Source organism: Columba livia, chromosome 1 (assembly GCF_036013475.1).
Source record: "Columba livia isolate bColLiv1 breed racing homer chromosome 1, bColLiv1.pat.W.v2, whole genome shotgun sequence".
Classification (NCBI taxonomy): domain Eukaryota; kingdom Metazoa; phylum Chordata; class Aves; order Columbiformes; family Columbidae; genus Columba; species Columba livia.
The window spans coordinates 173359264-173382605 of NC_088602.1; the positions used below are offsets into that span (position 1 = coordinate 173359264).

General features: G+C 55.5%; 2 protein-coding genes across 2 annotated transcripts in view; both read right to left on the reverse strand.

The window, feature by feature from the left end:
• The window catches only part of LGALS1 (galectin 1), a 201115-nt gene that overhangs the window by 71914 nt on the left and 105859 nt on the right, over positions 1-23342 (reverse strand). The gene's annotated exons all lie outside the window — the stretch shown is intronic.
• Positions 1350-9241, reverse strand: CDC42EP1 (CDC42 effector protein 1). Its single transcript, XM_005514673.3, has 3 exons — positions 8904-9241; positions 4649-5549; positions 1350-3780 (listed from the first exon to the last, which is right to left on the reverse strand). The coding sequence occupies exons 2-3, from the start codon at positions 5088-5090 to the stop codon at positions 2981-2983; spliced, it is 1242 nt and encodes a 413-aa protein (XP_005514730.2). The 5' UTR covers positions 5091-5549; positions 8904-9241; the 3' UTR covers positions 1350-2980.

Below are 23342 nucleotides of genomic sequence, written 5' to 3' on the forward strand. Positions count from 1 at the left end.
AGACCAGGATGTGGGGTGGAACAGATAGTAGATAGAGCAAAGCAGGCTGTGGGTGGGGTTCAGGAGGAAGAGGACACTGTGAGATTGCTCAGAGAATGGTTGTGTGATCTCTTTGCAATGTACTATTTCTTCCTGCACCCAAGTTTTTGGGAGAAAGAAGGGGATGGAGGGGAAGAAAAGCATTGGCGTGAGCGATGTGGCATTCGATGTAGCATCTGGTGCCACCAAAGCTCGTAATTAAATGTTAGGTTTGGGAAGCTCCGGCATGGGTGTGACAGGTTCCTCTTGGCTGCTCCCTCAGCCAGTGGGCAGGAGGAAGGGGCGCCTTGCCCTCCTGCTGGAGTGGTACCATGCAAAGCGGTGGCACAGGGAAGGCAGCACAGGTGTGCCCCTGACCCAGCATTCCTGCCAGAGATAAGGAATTGTCTCCTCTGACTTTCCCCCTTATCTCACCTCACTTATCTGCTGGCACATTCCAGCTGGGTTACCCATTACTCTGACATTTCCACACCAAACCCTACTCAGTGCAAGTGAGGCAGGGGAAAGCAATGGGGAGGAAGGATGGGATTTATACTAGACTATGTGGCTTAGCACCTCCCAGTCTGTGTCCCTCACATGGGACTACAGGCAATTAGTGTTGATTATCTGATGTCACTGCTCTAATTAAAGTGTCTCGCCAGACTTGAGACTGATGTGTGACAGCAAACACCAGGGCACTTTAGGCTGAGTGGGATGAGAGCAGAGTAGAAGAGCATCTTAGGGACAGCCTGGTCCAAGGGAGGTGGCAGCACCTCTGCCCTCCCTCTCTGGGCATGCAGGCAGAGGATGGGAGGGCTGTAGCCAAGCCAGCTTTGGGAATGTACCCGTCTGCTTCAGACTGCAAATTAATTGTTGCTGGGCTGGAGAGGAGGATTTGTACCCCCTCGTGTGCTACGTGGGGCTGGGTGGATCATTGGATCATAGAATCGTAGAATAATTTCGGTTGGAAGGGACCTTCAAAGGTCATCTATTCCAAACCCCTGCAATGAGTATGGACATCCTCAAGTAGATCAGGTTGCTCAGAGCCCCATCCAGCCCGGCCTTGAATGTTTCCAGGGATGGGGCATCTACCACCTCTCTGGGCAACCTGTGCCAGTAGTATTTTACCACCCTCATCATAAAAAACCAATTGGAGGTTGCTCTGTATATTAGCCACGGTGAGCAGCAAAGTACTGGGCTATTTAATCACAGAGGTGCTGAAAAACCCTGCTGAGAGTGGAGAGGATGGGATTTTGTGATTGAGGCACCAGCAGACATAGCAAGGATGACGATAAGGTCGCTGCAGTTGAAGGAAGGCACCAGAGGAGAAGTTAGTATCAAAACTTCTTTAATAAGGACAACAATAAGTGCATGGGATACAGAGTGGAGGCAGAAAGGCTATTCCATGGATGTGGGTCTTTGGTCTGGAGCTTGTATTACGGTCTGCAGAGTGGAGGGCAGGGGGAGCTCATCCTGAGAGGCAGGGTTCCTGCTCCAGGGGGATGAGAAAGCTGATCCTGCTGGGTGCCAGTGGCCAGAGCAGGGGAATCCTTGAAGCTGCTGCCTGTCCCAGCTTGCTGCTGCTGGTCACTATGAGGCAGCTGTCTCAAGAGGCTTGTGGAGATGGGCTTGCCCATAAACTCTACAGCCTGACTGCAAACGACACTCCCACGTACAACACGTGTGCACACCGGAGTCTCTTTATTCTGCTCTGAAGATCTCTCTACCAGAAGCAGGCGTGCAGTGGGTGAGACACATGGGAGTGGAGCCCTGCAGCCGTGGTCCAGCATCTCCCCCCGCTGCACGCCCCCTCCTGTCCCAGAGAACAAGAGGGGTCCTGTGAGGGTCCCTCCAGTGACCTCAGCCCCTGAGCATCTCGGCTCCATGCCACGGCACAAAGGCGCTTCTGTGAGAGCCAGCTTGCACGCGGGGCAGCGTGGGGGGCAGCTCGTTCCAGGGCCCCCACATCACCCAGGACCGCTCAGCGAGGGGCATTAGCTGTCCTGGGAAAGGGTGTGCTAGAAAAGAGGGGTGCGCACATAGGGAGAGGGGACGAGGGTGAAGAAGGGGCAGTGCAGACCAAGCAGTTGCAGAGGGGGAGTCTCCTTGTTCTGAGGTGGGGGAAAGGAAGGGATTTTTGGGACCCAACTGCAGAATTCGGTGACCTGACAACCTCACTTCTCCCTCCAGCCAGCCAAGAAGTTTCTCCTCTCTCTGCTGTGAGGAGGTGGAGGTCAGAAAGGGAGACAGCCTAAGTGATGCTGAGCAGCAGCAGGCAAATGGAAAGACCCCTGCGATTATCTCTGTGCATGCTCTCACCTCCAAAATGCTGAGCTCATGACTTATTTTGGAGGGAGAAGGAGAAAACCCAGCTCTGTGTTGGGTTTGCCTACACCTTGAGCCCCCAGCTGACCTCCCCAGGTAGATAGATGTGCCATAGAGAAGGGTCTCGCACCACCTGAAGCTGTGGAGACCCACATCCCCTATGTGCCAGAGTTATTGGTGGGGATATTTCTGGGACAGCACCTGTGCCAGTGCAGAGATTGGCTGGACACTTTGGTGGGAGGATGGGGCATGTCCACAGACACGCTGGCAGTGCGAGGCTGAGGGACGAAAGAGAGGGCATTGAGGGGAATGAGATGTGATAGGAAGGGGTTTGGGTTTTCTTCGGCACATGGGGATGTCCCTTTGGTATCTAGTGGCAGTGAAGCTGGAGAAGGGCTGTGATGCCCAGTGCTGCGATGCACAGACCTCACCAGCCCCCTGCAGCAACCTGGCCCAGCCCTGGGGAGCCCCCCAGGAGACAGGTGCTCCTCCTGCCCCCCAGTGCCCTCAGCTGGCAACGAGATCACCTGCTGGGTCTGCCAGCAATGCTGACACCTGAGGGTGGGGGACAGGGAGAAGGGCAAAGATGCTGGCACTGATTCTTCTGGTGGGAGACTGTGACAAGAGGAATAGCCGTTCACACCTTAACTTCATCATCCTCCTCATCCTCCTCATCCGCGTACTCGAAGGAATTGCTGTGCCCTCCCGGGGCACCAACGTACCCCTCCTGCAGGCTGGAGAGCTCGGCCTCCTCCTCATCCTCCTCTCCTTGGTTCCAGGTGGCCTCAGGGGACTGGCTCCCCCGTGTCACTTGTGACCGCCACGAGCTGCTGCTGGGGCTCTCCCACAGGGTCTGCGTCCGGGCCTGCCGGGGACCCTCACCCTTCTCTGAGCTCCGCGGGGTGCTGGTCCCACCATAATGGCGGGCCAGGACCTGGGCTGCCCGGTCAAACTCTCCTGCCTCAATGGTGCAGTCATTCCAGTGTCCCTGCCATGGGGTCCCTCTGGGCGCTGCCCCCGGCCCTGAAGACCAGGCAGGGTCCTCTCCAATGCCCTCGATGGTGTGTGCCTCTCCGTTGACATGGACCGACAGTCCCGGCAGTGACCTGGCCCCTGACAGGCTGCTCTGTCTGGAGTGGTCCCAGAAGCTGGATGTTGCCTTGTCCTTTCCAGGTGATGCACTAGATGCTGAAGGGGCCTCGTCCTTGGCCCCCTCATCTCGCAGGAGGTCTGGCCCATCCTCCCCCACCGCTCTCCCGTTGGTTTCGGAGAAGCTCATCATCTGGAGGAGCTCACTCATTAGGGAGGGCCCCAGGTCCAGGCGGAAGGAGAGCAGGGAGTCCGACTGCTTCAGTTCTTCTTCCCCGGGGAAGTCGCTCTCTGGGCCCTTTTCCAAGCGGGGGACACGAGGGATGGTGCAAAACCCTGACTCCAGCCCTGCAAGGCAGAAGGGATGGCTGGTGAGGGGGTGCAGAGGTAGGTAGGAGGAAGCCTGCCTTATATCTGCGGGGGACAAGAGCCACTGTCACCAAAGCAGGGCAGGCCATTCACCCATCAGTGGTCCTGGCCTCTAAAGGTCAAGCCAGTGTCTGTGTGGACATCTCCAAAGGCCAGAGTCACAGCTGAGGGTCTCCAGGTGGGCTCTGGGCTTGCTAAAGTGCTGATGTGGTCTGAGCCAGGCAGGTGGGACCAGGAGATGGCAGCATTGCCTCAGCTTGCCTTTCCCTCTGAGCCCAGCCACCTCTCCCAGTTCCCAGGCTCCCCAGATCCCCCCTCCCCAAGACCCTCTGCTCCAGACCTCCCTGGGGAAAAGCTGAACCACAGCCCAATGCAATGAGGCTGGAGAAGAGCCACCCAGCTGTCCTGTCCCATCTCATCCTTCCCACAACCCCTCCCCAAAGGTCCCGTCTGGACTCCAGCTGGCAGGGAGGGATGTGGGTGCAATGGAGAAGAGGTGGTCCCTTGAGGCTTGCCCATGGGGAAGGTGTAGGCCTGGGGGGAGATGGGGGACAGTCCCTTACAACCACTCCACACAGGCTGCCACTGTGTGGGGCTATGGGGGTGGGACAGGAGGAGAAAACTTCCCTTCCCCACTTTGGGGGGTACCGTGGGAGGAGATCCTCTAAGGGTAGGAGCAAGGACAGCAGCTGAAACCAGGGTTAGGGTTATCTCTTCATGGGGACTCTTACATGTCCTGTCTCTGCTGAGAGCCTAAAGTCCCACAGTGGGGAAACCGAGGCACAGAGAGGGGCTGCAGAGGATGCCCTGTGCCTGGGTGCCAGCCCCTGCCCTATGCTTCACTCACCGTAGGCCTGGTGCGTTTTGGAGAATCTATTGGAGGAGCTCTTGAAGGAGAACTTGCTGGTCAAGCCCCGGCCACTGCTGCCGTCGTAGGTCCCCTCGTTGAGCTGCGGCAGTGAGATGGCATTCTTGATGATAGGTGAGACGGCAGGGGGGGCAGGTGATGCATTCGCTTGGCCCCCACTACCCCGGCTCCTCAGCGGTGTCCGGCGGACGTGCCGCAGTGTCCGGGCAAAGAAGTTGTTGGCTTTGTCTGTGTCAGCCCCACCGTGGTTGCTGAGGAAGGAGGTGTCCCCAAAGACATCCCCACCACGCCCCACATGCATGGTATGCCGAAAGTCCCCCAGCGGTGGGCTGATCATGTCTGGCGTCAGCTCCGACTTCAGCCGCCGTTTGCCATGGGAGCCTGACACCCAGCTGAGCACTGGCAGCTTCCCCAGGCTCATGTTGCACCCCTCACCTCACCTCTGGTCCTGCAAAAGCCCCAAAAACCAGCCCTCAATGGGCTTCCAGCAGCAGGGTGGCCTGTCACATCGCTGGCCTCGCCATGGCTCCTGCTCCAATGCTCTCAGGGGAACAGCTCAAGTCACCTTGGCTTTCAGCAGGTGAAAAGGGTGCCTGTCCCACTGCTTTCCTGCACGATGCTGTGCTCATGAAATCACCCGCAGCAGGTATGTCCCCAGCGGCGAGGACGGTGGTGCTGTGGAGGTGTCCCCAGCAGGAGTCCAGGGTCAGCCCTGGTGCTGCAACGGCCACTGGAAGCTGCGTCTGGTCACGGGCTTAAGATTTAATCCGCCGTCTTCTGCTGCCACCAGGCACACAGGAGCCAGTCACAGATAGGGCAGTGGGTTGTGGGAGTTTGGAGTGGAGCGGCAGGGAAGGACCTCGGTCCCCTCGTCAGCCACCTAAACAAGACAAGAGCAATAGTGAAGCCTTCAGAGAGAATTTTCCTGTGTTGGAAGGATGGGCTGGGGAGGTTAAAGGCAGTGAATGAGCAATGGTGAGGAGGTTGCTACAGGCTGTCCCCCTCACCGGGCCTTCTTCTTGGGGAGGAAGTGAAAGGCTTTCCCCCAAAAATATGTGCTTTCCCTCACCCCTCTGACCTTGGCGTGCCTTAGTTTTCCCTGCCTGCAGAGCAGCTTTGCTGGACCCATGCTGCAACGCAGGCTGAGGATTTCCCTCCCAGGCAGCACCTCCTTCCAAAGCGGTGCCCTGCCCGGCTGCCCAAGCTCCCAGGGTGAGAAACCTCTCCCTTCTTTTGCTATTCAGATGAACCCTTGGGGAGAGGGTGAGGCCTGGGGATCGTGTGCTTCTCATGGAGGAGGGGTGACGGGGAGGGAAAATGCAATATTTGTGTATTGGTTTGTTTGTCGTCCTCTGGCTGGGTCCCCAGGACTGGGCAGACACGTTGGAGCAGCAGGGAGATGGGGGTGTGGGGTGGGCAGCTGCTTTGCAGTCAGGGAAACTGAGGCATGGCAAGGGAGGTGATTGCTTGAGGTCGGAGGAGAAGGTAGCATTGGTCCCTGTGCTCAGGTCCCAGAGGTGCTGGGGGGCAGGTAGAGAGGCAGCACATGATGGGCACACGATGGCAGCACAATGACCTCCCCAGTTAATAGGGGGGACACGCAGATCAGCAGATCCCTTGTTGGTACTTATGGCAAGAGGGAGAGGGTGGATTGGGAAAAGGAGAGTATCTGGGGCTTGGGGCACCTCCGAGCATCAGTGGTCTGCGTGTCTGCTTGGGGACGTGTCCCTGCCAGGGCTCAGTCCCCACTCAGGGTCCGGGGGGACAAGATGGAGCTGGGTCCCTTCAGCAGGGCCAGTTGCAAAGGACACCATGCCGAGAGGTGGCATGGAAGCCTCACATCCTTTGCTTCCTGTGTGTCGGGACCCCCATTACTGTGTGGCTCCATCCATCTCCCTGCTGCTGCCGCCTCCCAAACCTGTCCCTGGGTCACTTCGGAGCAGGCAGGTCGTGCCAGGGAGGCAAATCCTCTGTTGAGAGGGAACCCTGGGCATGGAGCTGCTCTCCTGGCTGGCTACACGTGTTTTCACCTTGCCCTGGCCTTGTTTGCTCACCCTGGGCCCCTCTTATCTGCCAGGGGTTAATGCCCAGGGAAGGGAAAACAAACCTCCCCTGATGGCTCCCAACACCATTGGCTGCCTCCTGGGGTGGCAGTGGATGGTGGCAGCAAGGACGAGGACAGTGGCAGGTTGGCTTTCTGCTGGCACGCCTACCTCCTGCTCACCAAGGCTGTATGGTGCTGCCTTGCTACTGGGATGGACCAGGCATGTGGCAGATTTGGGGTGAGAAGACAACCGGGGAGCAATATACTCCCTCTGGCAGAAACCCACTCACAGCCATTGGGTCAGGTGTCTCCTGGGGCACAAGGAAATCCACCAGGGTGGTCCCTGCAGCACAGTGGGGACCTTGGGGCCTCAAGTGGGGACTGTGCCCTTCAGCAGTGGTGCCTGCATGGTGTGAGGCACGTGCTGCACTAGCCAGGGCTACTCTAAGGGGTGGACCCCCCTGCTCTACCCCACGTGCCCCGCACAGCATAGCTGCCCTGCAGACCCCTCCGGGGACTGGGGCTGGCATCGCCCCACAGGGACAAGGTGGGGAGGTGAGGGAAAGCGGGGTGTGGGAGGAGAACTTCCCTCTGCTCCCTGCCTGGAGAACTGGGAGCCAGGAGGAGGAAAGTGTTTCCCCTTCCTTGTCCCTTGGCCACCATGGGGACACCAGCCAGCACCTCCTGGCTCCCAGCTCTCTGGGCCTGCTGGCAGGCAGCGGGTGCTGGGAGAGGGAGGAGGGAGGGAGGAAGCTGGTGCCCAACCCTACCTGGATGGCAGGTTTCTGGCAGGCCTGCTGGGCTTTTTCTCCCTCCAATTTCCCCCTTTTTCCTCCTTCCCCCTGACCCTAATGCATCTCTGTGACAGCTGTGCCCCTTTGAGCCCTCCCGTCTGCCCAAGCAGAACCCTCCATGTCAGGGAAACTCGTGATTCTGCGGGCAAAGGGTGACCCGTGCGCTCTCCTTTCCTCCACTGGGCATGAGGACCCCCTGTCTGGCCACCCGTCTTTCCACATGCTGCTTCTGTCCAGCAGCCTGTTGTGTTCACCAGCCCCTGGCACGGTGAGCCTGCAGCTCGTCCCAACCTCCCCATGCCTGGCTCCTTCCTTCTTGCCTCCTCCCGGAAGCCCCCCGCCCTCACAGACCAGCTGCCAGTATATCCTCCTCCCAGCCTGGCCTCCCCCATTTCCCCCCAAGTTCAGCTGGTTTCCACTGGTTTTCCACTCGCCAGGAATGGCCAGAGCTCTTCTGCTTGCTGGGAAGAGCGGAAACCAGACGGGGGGGAAATAATCCAGATGTCTAGTTGGCTGGAGCTGCTTAAAGCAACTTCCCTCCTCCTCCTCTCCTTACACACCCCCCCGCAAAGGGGACATACTCCAAGAGAGGGCAAGGAGATGTTTGGGGTGGTCTGAACGGGAGGAAGAGCATCTGGAAATGGCTGTGGGCGGCCAGGAAGGTTTTCCCAGCTTTCCCGAGTGCCAAAAAATCTCCCTTTCCCTGGAGGAAGGGAGGCACAGGCTCTCCTGTTGGGTCACTTTGTTCTGGGATGGGGAAAGCCAGCAGGAGCAGGCTTTTGGGGAAGGGGGAAAGGGGCTTGGCTGGCCGGGCTGGGCCTCTTCCAGCTCTCCTGGAGTGGTGCCGGGCAGTAGGCGGACAAGCCCGAGTCTGACTCCCGTGCTGCTGGTTGCTATATATATGTATATAGTTATATCTGTCTGTACAACAAGGGTATTTTTCCAAGCAGACGGCACTGGGATGTGGAGGGAGGTCAGGACTCCAAAGGCAGGCGGTTTCCAGCCATCCTCTCCCTGCCTCCTTGTCCAAAAGCACTCCCTTTCTTCCTCCAAACCCCCAAAATTGGGCACCCGAGAGCCCATGGGGCTTTGAGGGGTAACCAGAGCAGGGTGCACGACAGGAGTGCCCTGCTGCTTTCCCCCATCCTCACCCCCTTTCTCTCCTGGCCCCCACTTTCTCCCTGGCCTATCTCCCCTCTCCTCGCTCCTGCTTTCCTTCCTCCCGGTTTCCTGTTGCATTCCTTCCTTCTTCTCTCTTGCTTTTTCACCATACTCCCCGTCTCCATCTCCTTGCCACCCCTCCAGATTCTCCCCTCTCCTACCACCCCCTCCACCCTTCTGCTCCCAAGCCCCGCCAAGCTCTACAAACTGAGGAATCAAAACTTTCAGGATTTACCTCTTCCGAACCAGGGTTATTTTTTTTTTCCCGTCCTCCGGCCGAAAAGTTGGGAGACACTCCTTGTGAATCCCTGTAGCTTGCTCCAATGGTTACTGGCGCTGTGTCCCGGAGCAGGGTCGGGGAGAAAGGTAAGGCATGCCCCCCACTTTTGCCACAGCTGTACCCCCAAAAGCTGGCTCTCCCAGGCTGACGCCCCGATGCCACGGGAGAGAGGGAGCGAAGCTGGCGGGGAGGGGACGTGGGAAGGAGGAGGGCGGGCTGCAGCGCCGCTGAGCCAATCCTCGCCTCGGCATGGAGACCAGAGAAAATGAGATTTATTCCAACTATCCAGGACAGAAAACTTCAGGAACTTCTCTGCCGCTCCCCCCTCACCTCCCCCACTTCCCCACTGCCATTTCCCATCCTCCAGCACTGGCTGCCTCCTGCTCCCAGGCACCCGCTTCAATGAATTTGGGGGCAGGGGGAAGCTCAGGTCATCGGCTAACTTGGTTAGGGGACTTTGGCTGGGGGCAAAGGAAAGGAGTTTGTCCCCTGTGTGTGAGCCCCTCATATATCATATGGATTCATCCCATCCTGCGTTGGATGGGAAGTCTCCAGTGCCCCTGAGTTAGCAATGCCAAGCAGGAATGGGGTCTGGGGGTGGGCAGTCATGCCAGGACCTGTGGGCAGTGTTGAGTTGAGCATTAGCATGATAACAATCTCCTTGAAGGCTGCATGGCCCCCATGGGCGTTATGGGGTCAGGACAAGCATTACAGGGTCAGGACAAGCGTCATATCAGAGGCACAGTGCCAGACCATGGTGAGGGGGTGGCACTGGGTAACTTCAAGGAGGTGCTCCTTGGTGGCACCAGGGGGGATTTCTGCCCACATATGGGATGCTGCATTTCTCTTGTGTTGCACTTAGTTGCTTTGTCCCTTGATGGCCACAGGGCAGAAAACCCTACCAATGTCAATAAGGGGCAACCTGCTAGTGGGTACAGCATCACCAGTGCCATCAGTGACCCTCATGGCCTTCATGCGAGACTCGGTGGCTCTCTTAGGGAGCACGTGGCCAGGCACAAGCAACTATTCATGGCCCTGTGAAGGAGAAGGGCGGTGTCTGTGCTGGCAAAGGCGAGATGAGACTTGTTGGGGTTAAACAGGGCCTGGCTGAAGGGATGACAAGATGTCTGCAGAGATGTCAAAATGGAGCCTGGCCTCTCACTAGGCTCAGGTGGCCCGTGCTGGGGTGCCCAGGCAGGATCACCTTGTTGCTCAGAGGTTTGCTAAGCGGCAGTGGGATTTTGGCACTGTTCTCAGCCTCAGGCTTCTCCTCTGTGAAATGGGATAGTTGGGATTCTTGCCTTCTGTGGCAGTCTTCTCCCTTAGGGATTAAGACCACATGGACTGTGTTCTTTGGTGGTACTTCTAGGTGGGTCTATGTCTTGGAGAGAGATGACAGCTTAGGTCTGAGGGAGGTGAAATAGTGACCTGCATCCTCCCTGCTTGCCAGAGGTATGGTAGGCAGCTCTCTCCCAGCATCCTTCTCAAAGGAAGCCAGTGAGGTTGGTGGGAGAGGCAGGAAAAGACCCTTTATTTGGGTCTCCTTCCCCTGCATGGTCTGCCAGGGCACCTCCCCCCAGCCCAAGGACCTCCCCCTCACTCCCTTCACCCCATCCCCGTGCCCTGCAGCAGGGGCTGCAGCGGGGAGCGGAGCCCAGGCGACGGCAGCCGCCTCCGCCGGGGAATGCAGAACAAATCTCTTCCAGATGGGACAGGGGCCACGCTCTGCTCCTCGTGGGGCGACCGGCTCTCCACCGCCTCCTCCTCCTCCTCATGCATGCTCCAAGCATCTCTGTGCTTTGAGCCAGGATGGGCTCTGTTTCCAGGAAAGTGGCTGGAAATACCCCCTCTTCAGCATCCCTCCCCAAACCTTGTGGTCTTGTGAACATGCCAGCTGAGCTGTGACTTTTGTCCTTCTGGGGCTGGCTCTGAAGTGCTTTGGAGACCTCCAGGGTATGGTCTGGCTCCAGGACTCAGTTCCCATCCTGGCCATTGGCTGCCTGGGTACAAGTAGAGGTGGTGCAGCCCTTCCAGCTGTTCTCTAGCAGGGGGTGCACCCTCCTGAGACCCCTTTCTTTTGTATACAGCTGCCTGGAAAGCAAATTATGCAATCCTGCCTCCCAGCCTGTTTATGCACCTCAGCTGATAGGTGAGAGGTGGCTGTGGGGCTGGATGGTGCTGCAGAGCCACTGGATCACCCCTGGGTGCCCTGGGCAGGAGCTAAGACCTGGACCCCTCCCAACACCATCACCACAGGTGCCTGGCTACCTCATTTGCCTTTAGTCACCCCAGCCTTTCATCCCATCTGTAACCCTGTGCCCCAGGCAGCAGTACCAGTCTCACCATTACGAAAAGATTGGCCATCAAGCTTATCATGGGAGCAGACAAGTGGCTCTGCAGCCTTCCCAGCTGAGGATTTGCTTTGATTACTACAACATCAAAGACAAGGCTGTGCAAATTTTGTCTCCTCTCCTTCTTCCTGGGGCTTATCCCTCTGGCATGGGGCTCAGGTCTTATGGGTGGCTGAGTGTGAAGGGGATGGAGAGAGGGATGGAGGGTGCTGAGATCTCAGCCCCACACCTCTAGGTATTCAATATTTCCTCCCACCTTGCTTCACAGCCCCTGCTGCTCACTGACCTGGTGCCTGAAGGAGGTGGATGCAGAACTCCCTCTGTGGAGGAGAAGAACCCTCTTCACCCTTCCCCCTGTGCCCCTGGAAGCTTAGGGAGGGTGGCGGGGGCACCCCAGTTTGGGGATAATGTGCTCACCTCTGCATTTCCATTCCTTGCTTTTTCTATTTGCTGCCTTTCTGCCCACCCTCCTTTCCAGGGAAATTTCCAGGCATGGGGCTCCGGGAGCACAACTGTGCTCCCGGAGCCCCATGCCTGGAAATTTCCTGTGAAAGGAAGGTGGGCAGGGGGCTCGGTGGGAAGGAGGTGCCTTGCTCAGTGCACAAGAAGCAGATATCCTGTTCTTGCCCAGGGTCTCCAGCTCATATTTCCTCATTAACTGGGAGCGCCGCTCATTTGCGGGTGACTTCCAGATGTTTCCATTCTCCTTGTGGCGGCCGCCAGGGCGCATACCTCATGGGTATGGGAATTACTGCCAGCAGCGGGGCGGGGAACAGACCCCTACCATGATGGGGAGGGGATTTAGGGCCCTCCTACCCCATCACACATTCCAGTGTGGCCTCATCCAGCTTCACACCAACCTGGTATCACTGGGTCCATCCTCCTCACTCCCAGCCTGTTGCGCTCGATGCTGCTTCCAGCCTGTGTCTCACTGCCCTGGGGCTGAGCCAGAGGCAGAACTGGCTTTTGTATGAGCAAGCTGGGATGATGGTAGGAGGTGACTCCCCAAGGCGAAGGGTAGGTTTGCGGCACCCAGCATTGGCCCAGTGCATCCCTGGTCTGATGGCGGTGCTGGCTTTGTGGGCACCAGATCCCTCATGCCACATAGTTTCTTCACTGAAATAATTTATCCATTGGCAGCATCTCCAGGAATGTGCTGGGCCAGGCTCAGCCCACTTTTGGGGCTGTGCTGCAGGTCCTGAGCTCTGTGCCTGTAGCTTCTGTGACAACTGGGGAGAGGGATGAGACCGGTGTTGTTCCCAGCATCCTTGTGCTGCAGAGGGCAAGGAAAGTGGGTGGCTTGCAGTGAGCACCACTGGGCAGGCAGCAGCATCAGGTTAGACCCACTCATAATAAAGGAAGGCACAATGACCTCTGTAAAAGCCCATTTTTAATTTTCCCCACTAATTCCTCCAGCTCCTCTCCCTGCAGCAGCAGACACTGAAGGAATGGGATTGACCACACTTTTGGGGTTTACAAATAGGGGGCTGAGGGGTGCATTTCACCTAGGAGGTGGGCTGGGAACTCAAAGCCTTGAGGTTTGCCAAAGCCCAGGAGGAGATAGGGATGAGTTCCCAGGCTTGCTGGCCAGCTGCCTCCCTCCCTCTGCCCACCTTCTCCTATCCCAAGTGTTTTCATCCTTCTTCCTCCTCCCACCCTCCTCAGCTTCCTCCTCATATGCTGGTCCTGTTCACAGACCAGGGATGTGGGGTGCTGTAGGGGTGTTGGGGGGACATTGTGGGAGGATGGAGGGACAGACCCCAGTCCATGCTTTCCTGACACTCTGCCTGGCACAGAGGAGAGGGAACAGGGGGGTTGGGACGTGGCTGGGAGCAGAGAGAGGATGTTGCATAAACCAGAAGCAATCCAGGGGCAGCTGCCTGTGGCCTGGAAACACCTCTGTGATTCCAGGCGCTGGGAAAGAACTTATATATATGTATGTACATTGAGTCTCCCCAGGAAAACTCCCCCAAAACACCGCTTCCAGTTCCTTTTCATAAGCTTTAAGGAGGTGCAGGAAGGACCAAGATATAAATTTGCTCAGATATAAATTTGCTGCTTGGAGAAACAGCTCTCTGTGTGCGAAGGCATCTGGGGGCCCATTTGCCCTCCTCCAAATATGTTCCCTTGTCAGAATAAGGAAGGGGAGCACATCTGCAGGAATTTAAAGCCTGTGCAGGCTGCAGGGAGTTGGATGGAGGGTGCTGGGTTGAGGAGAGAAAGGAGGATATGGTGAGGGTAGGAAGGATGCAGTGGGGAGGGAGGGTACATGGGAATGGGGGTAAGGAGCAGGAAACTGAGGGGGGTTCTGGGGGCAAAGAACCTTTTGGAAACTAATTGCTTGGGGAGGTGGGGGAAGGTGCTTTGGAGAAAGGAGGAGCTGGGGGGTCTCAAGAGAAGGGAGCAGATCCCCCAGGTTGGTGTGGCATGGGAGAGGGGACCATCAAGGGAGGGGGATGCAACCATGGAGCAGACAGGGAGTGGAGTGTGGGGATGAGGAACGGTGTGATGTGCCAAGAAAGGATGTACAGATATACAGGAATATAAATATACAGGATGTACAGGAATAAGGGATGGGGATGAAGCGATAAGTCCTCTGTCGGGGGAGAAGGAGACCATGCATGAGGAGCCTGTCCTGGTCAAAGGGAAGAGCTGAAAGCCAAGGGACTGGCTGGAGCCAAGGCCCGGACAACACTTTTATCATAATGATTTTGCCTGTCCATCCAGCCCGTGTATTTTTCGCCCACGGAAGGAAGGGGGTGGGATGCAGAGGCAGCTAAAAATAGGGGTGTCCCTGCCCATTCCCCCAAGGCGGGCATCCGTCTGTCTGCCTGCCTGCCTGCGGGGTTGCTGCGGGATCTGGAGGAGGGGAGCAGGCCCAGCCTCCTCCCCATGGCGTCTGGCTCTGCTTTTGTTTGTCTCGCAGCCCTACTGGGACAGGAAGAGGCCGCGGGGCCGGGGAACAATGGCTCATTCTCTGGGAGTGCGCGCCTGCTGAGGAGCGATAGGGGACACGGGACGGTGGCCAGAAGGCAGGCACAGCCTCCCAGTGCCGCCGCAGCCACCACTGGAGCTTCCCAGCTGGAGAAGATGGGTCCACTGGTGGGATGTGGGGGGACCTTCCTCAGCCCATCCCTCTTCTCCAGACCCCAAAACAGGCTCTCATGCCCCAGTGGAGAGGGGATGAGGGGCTCGCATGGGTGCTCTTTATGCATCTTATGGAGGAGACAAGTGAGGCAACACCAGCAACCTGAAGAGCGGTGGGAGCATGTCTACAACTGGCACTGGGGAAACCTGTTGTTTTGCAGCCTCTGCTTGAGCCTCTGAAGCCTGCAGGGAGGGTGGCTGGAACTGGCATCTCCCAGTGGGAATGCCCCCAGCTGGGGCTGGGGAGGTATTTGCTTGATAGTTGTAACATGCTCCTTTGTTCCAGCTGTCACTGCACTCACCGAGGCGGTCCCAGTGCTGCTGGTGGAAGCTCTCTCCATGCTCTGTGCTTCCTCCTGTCTGGGCGATGCCAGGGGGCATGGGTGGGTGTGCATGGCAAGGGGTAGGGGGGGTGTGATATGTGATAAATCCTTTTATCCTGCCTCTTTCTTCTCCAGACCCTCCTTTTGTGGCAGTGTCTCTCCCAGGGGCCTTTTCCTCCCAGGATGTTAGATCTGACAGCTGGGTGCTGGAAACGCCTCAGGGAGAGTCTCTCCCCACACTTCTCCAGACACGGCAGGGGTGAGAAGAGGTGACGTTAGCACCTCGGGTAGGGGAGAGGTTAGGAGGTATTTTACAGGGGTTGAGCAAGGAGGGGACAGAAGAACCTCCCTGTCTCTAGCCCCCTTTTTTCAAGGTCTCGGATGCTTGGGGCTGAACGCTTGCCAGGGCTCCTCTTGTTTACTCAGCCGGGGAGCTGACACATCCAAGGTCTCTGCTGACTCCACTTTCCCACATGCTGCTGGCGGGCGCATTCCAGGGCAGAGTGGAGATCAGCGCAGAGGCATGCCAGAGGTTTCCATCCAGGATGCCGTCCCCCCCACCCCGCTCTTCCCAGGCATCCGGCACCTCCTGCCAGGCTGTGAAGAGCGGGCATCACATCTGGACAGCATCCTCGGCTTTTACAAGCCAGGACTAGCACAGAGCCCAAGCATGGATGAGGACCCTGGGGAGGGGGGTCTGCCTCTCAGGCCAAATGCCTTCAGCAAGGCTTGGTTTTTCTCTCCGCTCCCCTCTGGAGATCTCAGTCCCACTCCCCATGATGACCCATGGGAGATGTGTGGAGGGTCAGGAGATGCCTGTCTTAGCTTAGTCCTTCCTAGAGGGACCTGGGTGAAAGGGATAACACCCACCTGGGCACTAGTCCCAGCTTTTTCACCTTAGGATGGGTACCTACTCCTGCAGCTGGGCTCAGTTTGCTGAAGGTTAACAGCACTGGGCTCTGCAAGGGCGACTGTGTGGCTGGAGAAGGAGCTGCACCCTTCTGCAGGCACCAGCTCTGGTTCCTCCCGGACAACCACCCCAACCTGGTGTGGCTGCCTTTGGTTTTAGGAGGGCAGGCCACAAAGCTTTTAAAAATAAGCACCAAGAGATAAAAGAAGGGTTTGGAGAGCTGTCTGCAGGGCTGGGGTGGAAGAGTGGCCCCTGCCCTGTCATTTCAGTGGGAGGCTCCTGTCCCAATGTTGATCCCCCTCTCCTGTGGCAGCTGCCATCTTTGCCTCCTTGGACCTCGGGTTGCTGGCAAAGGACTGCCGTGACCTTTCCACCCCTCCTTGGTTTGGGGCTGGCCCCTGTATGCCCAGCCCCACCGCCTGGAAGAAGGGGCCTCGTCTCCCTCCTTGGCTGCCACAGGAAATTCGGAGCCTGAAGGTCAGGGGCCAGCCAGCAGCTCCTCCCGTGGGGGCCAAGCGGCCCAATGCTGGGGCTTGTATCATGACGGCATGTGCCGGAGAGGAGTGGAGTGAGGCAGAGCTGTGGAAGGGGGTGGAGAGGGCCAGGCTTTTCCTGTTTATGTGACTACCAGACCCCCAAGAAAGGGAAAGGACTTGGAAAGCTCGTTGCTTTTGGGCGGGATCCAGCTAGCGTCTGCCTGTGGCTCTCGGCCCCGGGAATGCATCTCTGGGGCAGGGCATGACTCCTTCCTGCGGGGGGAATGGGCACCCAGCCTCTGGGGGGTGGGCTTATGTTCCCAGAGCTTGCTAAGGTCTGGTCTAGTGAGGAGGCTGGAACAGCTTCCTAGAAAGTGAGGCACAGCTCCTGCTGCACTCCAGGCTGTGATTCCTGTCATGGTTGTTTCTGGCTTTGGATGATGCTGGTCTCTGTGGGATGGTCTGAAGGGAAAAGGGCCACTGGGGCCAAACTGAGGTGGTAGCTGAGTATGTTGGCTTTGGGACCTGGGAATGGGCAGCTCTGGGAACATCAGGTGTGGAGAAGTGCTTAGGGTAAGTTACAAATCACACCATGCTCAGCCATGACAGCTCCAGCACAGAGCCCGTACAGCAGGCAGAAGGGCTGCAAGACCTTCTGCATTATCTAAGGTCACATCCTGCAGGGCATCTGGTGTGGCCATGCTGGTATGCGGAGAAGGAAATGAGGTCCAAGATGTTGTGCTCTTGCCTTCACCTCCGGCACCTAACCACTCTGGCTGAGGTCACACCTGTACTGAGCTTGTCAGGTCTCAGCTTTGGTTTGTAGCCCTTGATCCATGTGGAATACGGTTTGAGGTGTGCTCTGTGCAGACCTACCTTCTGACAGGTGCCCTGGAGCACACCCCATTAGACAGAATTAACAGGAGCAGAGGGGAGTTACAGCCCCTTTACTGTCCTGAAGGTAAGCCCTGGCCTGGCTCAGTGCAGCAGTGGTCTCTGATAAGCTGTAGGACAAGAATAGCTGGGCCCAGTGTAAATCAGAGCAGAGATGGAGGGGAGCATGTGTGTGGGGCCCTGACGTCTTCGAAGTGGAAAGGCTGGGGAAGGGCCTTGGCAGTCAGGAGTGAGGAGCCGTGGCAGGTCTGCGTGGCAGGAACAGGCACAGCCCTTGGCTCCACACATCCCTCTCTTTGCAAGTGCTCCAGCTGAAGGCGACGCCGACCCAAGGCTTTTGGGTTTTGCCCTGGCACTTCCCCAGCCATCTCGTTCTCCAAAGGGCTGGATGGTGGGGTGGTGCCACCCTATGGCTCTAGAGCAGTGTTACAAGTGCTCATGGCACTTGGCTGTTCATTGCCCTCTCTAGAGAGATTTTGCCCCTGTGAGCATGAGCTAACAGCTTTTTCCTTATCCGTGTCCTGGGCAGGTCTGCTTTCCAGCCATGGAAAAAATGTCCTGGCCTGGTCCTGGCCTCTGAAACCCTGGCAATGTCTCAGCATGCCTCTCTGTCTTGCAGTTGCATTACCCTCCCTAGGACAGTCCCGTATTCCTGGGGCTAGAAAACAACCAAGCTGGGGTTTGTTGCCCAAACCATGAACTGCAAGGCCAAGTGCACAGTTGAACCCTGATCTGTCCTCTGACAGTTGTTGCTGGAGCTTTGATGTGTTGCAGGCTGAAAAGCCAACATGCCTTCCCATGTACATTATTATCCTGTGTCCTCAAAGTCTCAACTATTGTAGCAGAAGAGGGTTTTGGGGGACTTAATTTATGTTCTCTGTTTCTTTATGCAACAAATTTGCTGGCGAGAAGCATCTTCCTTCCCCAACACATGAACCCTATCCCTTTCCCTGATATGGCACATGTTTGGTGTTTTGGGACAGTATTGCCCCCTCCCTCTCCTCCACCATCAGGATCTGGCCAGTCCCATCCTCACAGCAACTCTAAGGGATTCTGGCTGCCAGAGACCCTTGGCCATACTTGTGTACCAACTCAAGAGAGGAGCCATATGGGACTTTGCTCATCTCAGGGAGGAGGAAGGAAAGATGGAAGTGCTGTTTTCCATCTAAGCTCCTTCCTTCCTTCCCTCCTGTCAAAGCTGCATGAGGAACCAGGGCATTTCTGAAGTGGGCAGAGCAGAGCTCCCAGCTAAGTAGCTAATCTCTTGGTTGCAATTTATTCTTCTGAATTCAAACTGCTCACAGTCAGTTTGCTCATCTATGTGATGGCATATGGTGCTGGTGATTCTCACTGTCTCAGAGTCTTTGACTTCAGCTACAAGGCAGGGTTTGCCTTCTGGTCTGTCTTTGCTCCCATCCTAAGCCAGTGCTCATAAGATGGTGGAAACATGGTTGGTTTGGGCAGTTGGCTAGCTTTGGGCAGAGGACCACTGATGATCCTGTAGTCCAGTGGAGTCTTCTTGGAGAAGAAGGCATCTCTCATCTAGGGAAACCTGACATTCCACAAGGCTAGAGATTACCCTGGAGCTCTGCTGGAACAGGAATAGGAGTATTTTTTTTCCTCTGACTAGGTAGGTGTCCACATAGATGATAAAGGGGTTGGGAGTCTAGGGTGGAAGTGGCCTCTCTGTGACTATTTGAGCACATCTAAGGGAAGACATAGGTGGGATGAAGAGGAGAAGGTAACTAGAATGCGTGGGAGTACAGAAGAACGTCTGGATGCCACAGAGCTATCTAGACATATTGATTTCTGTTCTGCACAGTGCCATCTTCTCTGTCTGACTTCTAATCCATATTGATGACTCTGCTCATTTAACCCATTTGCCGTCCTCTGGCTGCAGGTCAGCTACTTGTTTAGTTTAGCCAGCCTGGATCTGTGGCAGACCTCACTCACTGTGACAGATGTTATACCCCAGAGAGCAGAAGTGCGACTCAGGGGAGGACAGACACCTGTTGCTAACAGGGCAGGTCTGGAACTGATGAAAACACCGAAGTGACACTGAAACTAGCAGTACGAAAGACAGTGCCCAGAGTGACTGGAGCACTTGTGGGGTCCTGTAGGACCATGGGCAAGTAACAGGGTCTCTATTAAGAATGTTTGCAGGGTGCTAACTGGGGACGTTGTAATTCTCAAGTCTTTTTTTGCCAGGATAGTGTTGAGACCACATCATCATTAGTGCTTTGAATGCTGGTTTACATGCAAACCTACCCCAAAGTTATGTCCTGAGATGTGGAAAACACTACCTACTTCATATTTCTGTTCGTAGTCCCAGAGTTTCAAAGGGGCTCTGTGCAGCACCTTATGAGAGCTGGCTGAGGTTGATGTGGTCACATTGACCTCTGGTGGCTGCAGCCTCAGCATGCAAGGAAAGCACTAAGGAAAAGCAGGTGGGTTTGGTGAGCTGTTTGTCGCCTGCTGCAATGAAAATGAAGTTGGGTTTGTTCCTTCTCTGTGCTCCCTCCCCCATGCCTCTTGGACAGTCACTTCTTCTCTGCCCGAAGCAGGTGTGATCTACACCCTCTTTGTGTGTACATCTTCAGTCCATGTGGTTCTCCTCCCTCAGAGTCACTGTTTGTACGCACACCAGTAAAAACCAAAGGCAGATCCTTTGTTGAAGAGTTGAATTTACTCCTAATTTCTAGACAGAATGGGTCATACCTGGTGAGCGCAGACACTGCATCCCTGAATTCACTGCAACCTCTGTACAATCAGTGGTTGGACCCTTCTCGTGCAGTGGAGGGCAGACTTCAATAGTCCCTTTGCAAAGTTTGATGTAGAAGCAGACAATCAGACTGTATTCACAATGAGCAGTGAGATGGACTCACCAAACTCTCGATTGGGGCATTTTCTGGAGAGAGAGAGAAAAAAAAATAAAATCTGTGTCAAATCCCGCAGCGATAATGCTTTAAGAATAAAGCAAATGCAAGCACGGCTGAGGTGGGAGCCAAGTGTGAGGAACTTCCCAGGCTCAGCCCCATTCAGGCGGAGCCCCTTTGCTGCGGGCAGCTTCGGAGCCAGGGAGCCCATCCTGGGACTGGAATCTCATCACCCTGCTCTAATTCAGGTCTTCCCTGCCATCCTGCACACCTCAATGCCCTAATGAGGCTGGAGATGTGTTGCTGATGCCTCACAAAAAACGCTCCCACACACTTTTGCCTTCTGTAGCTCCAGGCAATGGGTGTGTGTGTGAGGGGGAGGAATGCTGAAGGAAATATTTGCTTGTTTTGTTATCTCCACACACAGATACATGCATTTCCTTCCTGCCATGAAGGCCACTCATCCTTTCTTTTGGGGTGAGCCTCGTTCCCCCTCCCCTTCTGCAGTCATCGTCACCGTGGTGAAGGGAACAAACCACTGTCAGTATGTCAGGGCAGTCTGACCTGCTATGAAAAGCACTGGGGAGATGGCCAGGTAGTCACAGTCCTTGCAAAGGTTGTTAATATAAACACTGAGTTTAATGAGTGTCATTAGGAAAATAAAAGTGGTGTGCCTTTTTTTTTTTCTGTGTGTGTTAACTAATCCGGTGCGAACCAGAGCATGAGCCGATTAGATCAGGCTGGCGTTGATACTTCTGTTTCACAACCTTTTTCTTGTTTTCAGCATTTGTTTTGTTCCACACAGGAACAAAAACTGTAGGGAGTGTTTTCGCGACACCAGATTGTGGAGGGACAGATATTGCAGGGTGGAAGATATTATTAGGGAGGGTTATTTCAAATTCTTTTCCTCAATCTGACTAGGGAGACCACCCAGGACCTTAGCAAACCTGCCCCATAAAACTTCATTGGAAGCAGTAGGTCTTTGCAAATCACGGGGCTGTGAGAAGGACAGCATATTTTGATTGAAAAACAAAAGGACCGAGCAATAAATATATTGTTGAAGACATTCTGACCAGCTCCCATTACAGACACTGTGTGGGTAGGAGGCTTCAGGGCAGGTTTGTAAAGCTACTGTTCTTCCCAAAACACAGGGCAGGACTTTACAAAGCATCTAAGCTCACCATCTGTAAGCACAGCATGAGCTTTAGCCACACAATCAGGAATTAAATGAATACCTTTCCCTCCTCATACCTCTCTAAAGTGGTTTCCAGGATGGGGCAAGGGATGCAGTTCTGCGGCATCCCCAGCCCTGCTCCTTGCAACACAGGCTCGCTCACCTCCAAAGGATCCTGCCAACCTCTGAGCGCTGTTGATTGGACCCACACCGCAAGGTCCTGCAGAAGACCCAGCTGCCTGTCACGCTTTTTGGGCCACATATGCTAAGCCCTTCCTCTGGAGGTGGAAACAACACGTGGTTCACCGTTTGCTGGCCTGTCATAGATTTCCTGTGCAAGACGGTGTGGCTTGGAAAATTTTACCACTGTGACTATTTTGGTTAGGATTTGGAAAAAAAAAACACCCCCCCCCCCCCCACCTCCCAAACAGCAAAAAAACTGTAAACAACCAACAACCCAACACAAAAAAAACCCTCACCCAAACACCCCAATGTCATTCCTGCTGTGAATGAAAGTGTGCCAGCACAAAAGTAGCTGCTGCTACTGGTAAAGCTGTTCTGGAAATGTAATACCTGGCTGTGAGCATGTGCAGTCTGATGGGACCGCACATCTCAGATGAACTGGGGGCATCTTGTATGACTGCAATTTCCCTCTGAAGGGCAAGTTCTTCATCTCTGTGCCTCCATACCCTGGCCAAAAAACAGGGACAAAACACCTCCTTCCTCTCAAGAGCTGTTTGTCTGATCTGTCGGGATCATCCACCCAGTCCAGAGCCTTCAGGGGTGGTCTGCCTGCTCATGGGGTACCTGCTGAGCTCAGAAGAGATCCTCTGTGAAAGAAAGTGACTGGTGGTGCTTGATGTGGGAGCTGCTCTGTCTGATGTCTGTGTGCTCTGAGTCACAAAGCACCGCAGCCACTGCCCCTGGGGTCAGGGTAAGGGAGGGAGAGGTTTCCTTGACATCAGCCTTGAGTTCATCTCTCTCTGAGTGAATGAGAGAAACCAACCCTTGTTTTGGGGCTTTTGTCATGACTGTGAAGATCTTATCTTTTATCACCACATAATATCCCTGCTCAGGAGATCTTTTCACTAGAGAGAGACCTGGGCTGTTTCTCTACAATAACTAGTAGGCAAACATTGATGTGGCTTGAGTCAGAATGGGTTCCCTGGGGGCACCCTTGCTCATACTTGCTTCTGATCACTCAGCTGGACACCTCTGGCTGGAGGTAAGGGCTGGAGACCAGAGCTGTGCCCTGCTGCTCGTGGTCCTATGTCAGCATGTACCCTTTGTGGGGGAGCTCTGCGCTGCGTTTGCAAGGGAGGGGAAGGCAGCAGCTGGGACCCCTCACCGGGAAGGTGAGTCAGCAGCAAATTCATACACTCGGGGTGTCAACCAGTGCCTGTTGGGACGTTTGTCATGCAAGAGGGGGTGGTGTTTGCTGAAAGCCCTGTGTGCGTGCATGTGCCTGGTGTTTGCTTAATATCTGTGTGTATTTTGCAACAAAAAGGCTATGTATGTGTGTGATGCTCTGTGCATCACACAGATAGCAGTCTCAATTCCCAGATGGTGGTTGTGCTTGATCTTGAAATGAACACAGCCACATGGGGAAAGAGTCTTGCTAAAGCCTCCCTTCCCTTAAACCACCTTGCTAAAGCCAGTGCAGGAGCACTGCAGGGATGTGTCTGCCATTGGCCCTGGAGGAGAAACAACTGAAGATGTTCATTTTGGGTGCAGCAGAAATCCTTTAGGGCAGGGGGCCCAGTTCGTGCCTCAAGATTATTTCACATTTCCCTCACTTTGGTTACCTGAGGGAGGAGAGAAAGGTTTCCATGCAGAGGTGGGGTCCTAGAAGCTGCAATTGTGGGATGCTGAGGGCATCTCCCTTTTGGGAATATGCTGGCGGGGTCAGGAGCAATGTGGGGCTCCTTTATGTTGTGTCCTGAGCCCTGGAGGGACGCATAGCACTACTCTGGGCTACTCGGTGGGCTGACCCTGAGGCTGAGGGGAATGAGGTGAACTCTGATTTCTTATGAGCTTGTTATTGCATTGGAAATCTCTTGCACAGAGCCTGCACTGTCTACCCTGGCCCCTGAGGTCTGAGGTTTGACACAGTTGAGAGTGATGAAATGAGCATGAAATCGGGCTGCTAGAGAAAATGAAAAACACCTTAGTTCTGGAGGGGGAGGCATATGATGTCTGGACTGAACCATGGTGTCTAATTCCATTTCTCCCAGACCCTTCCT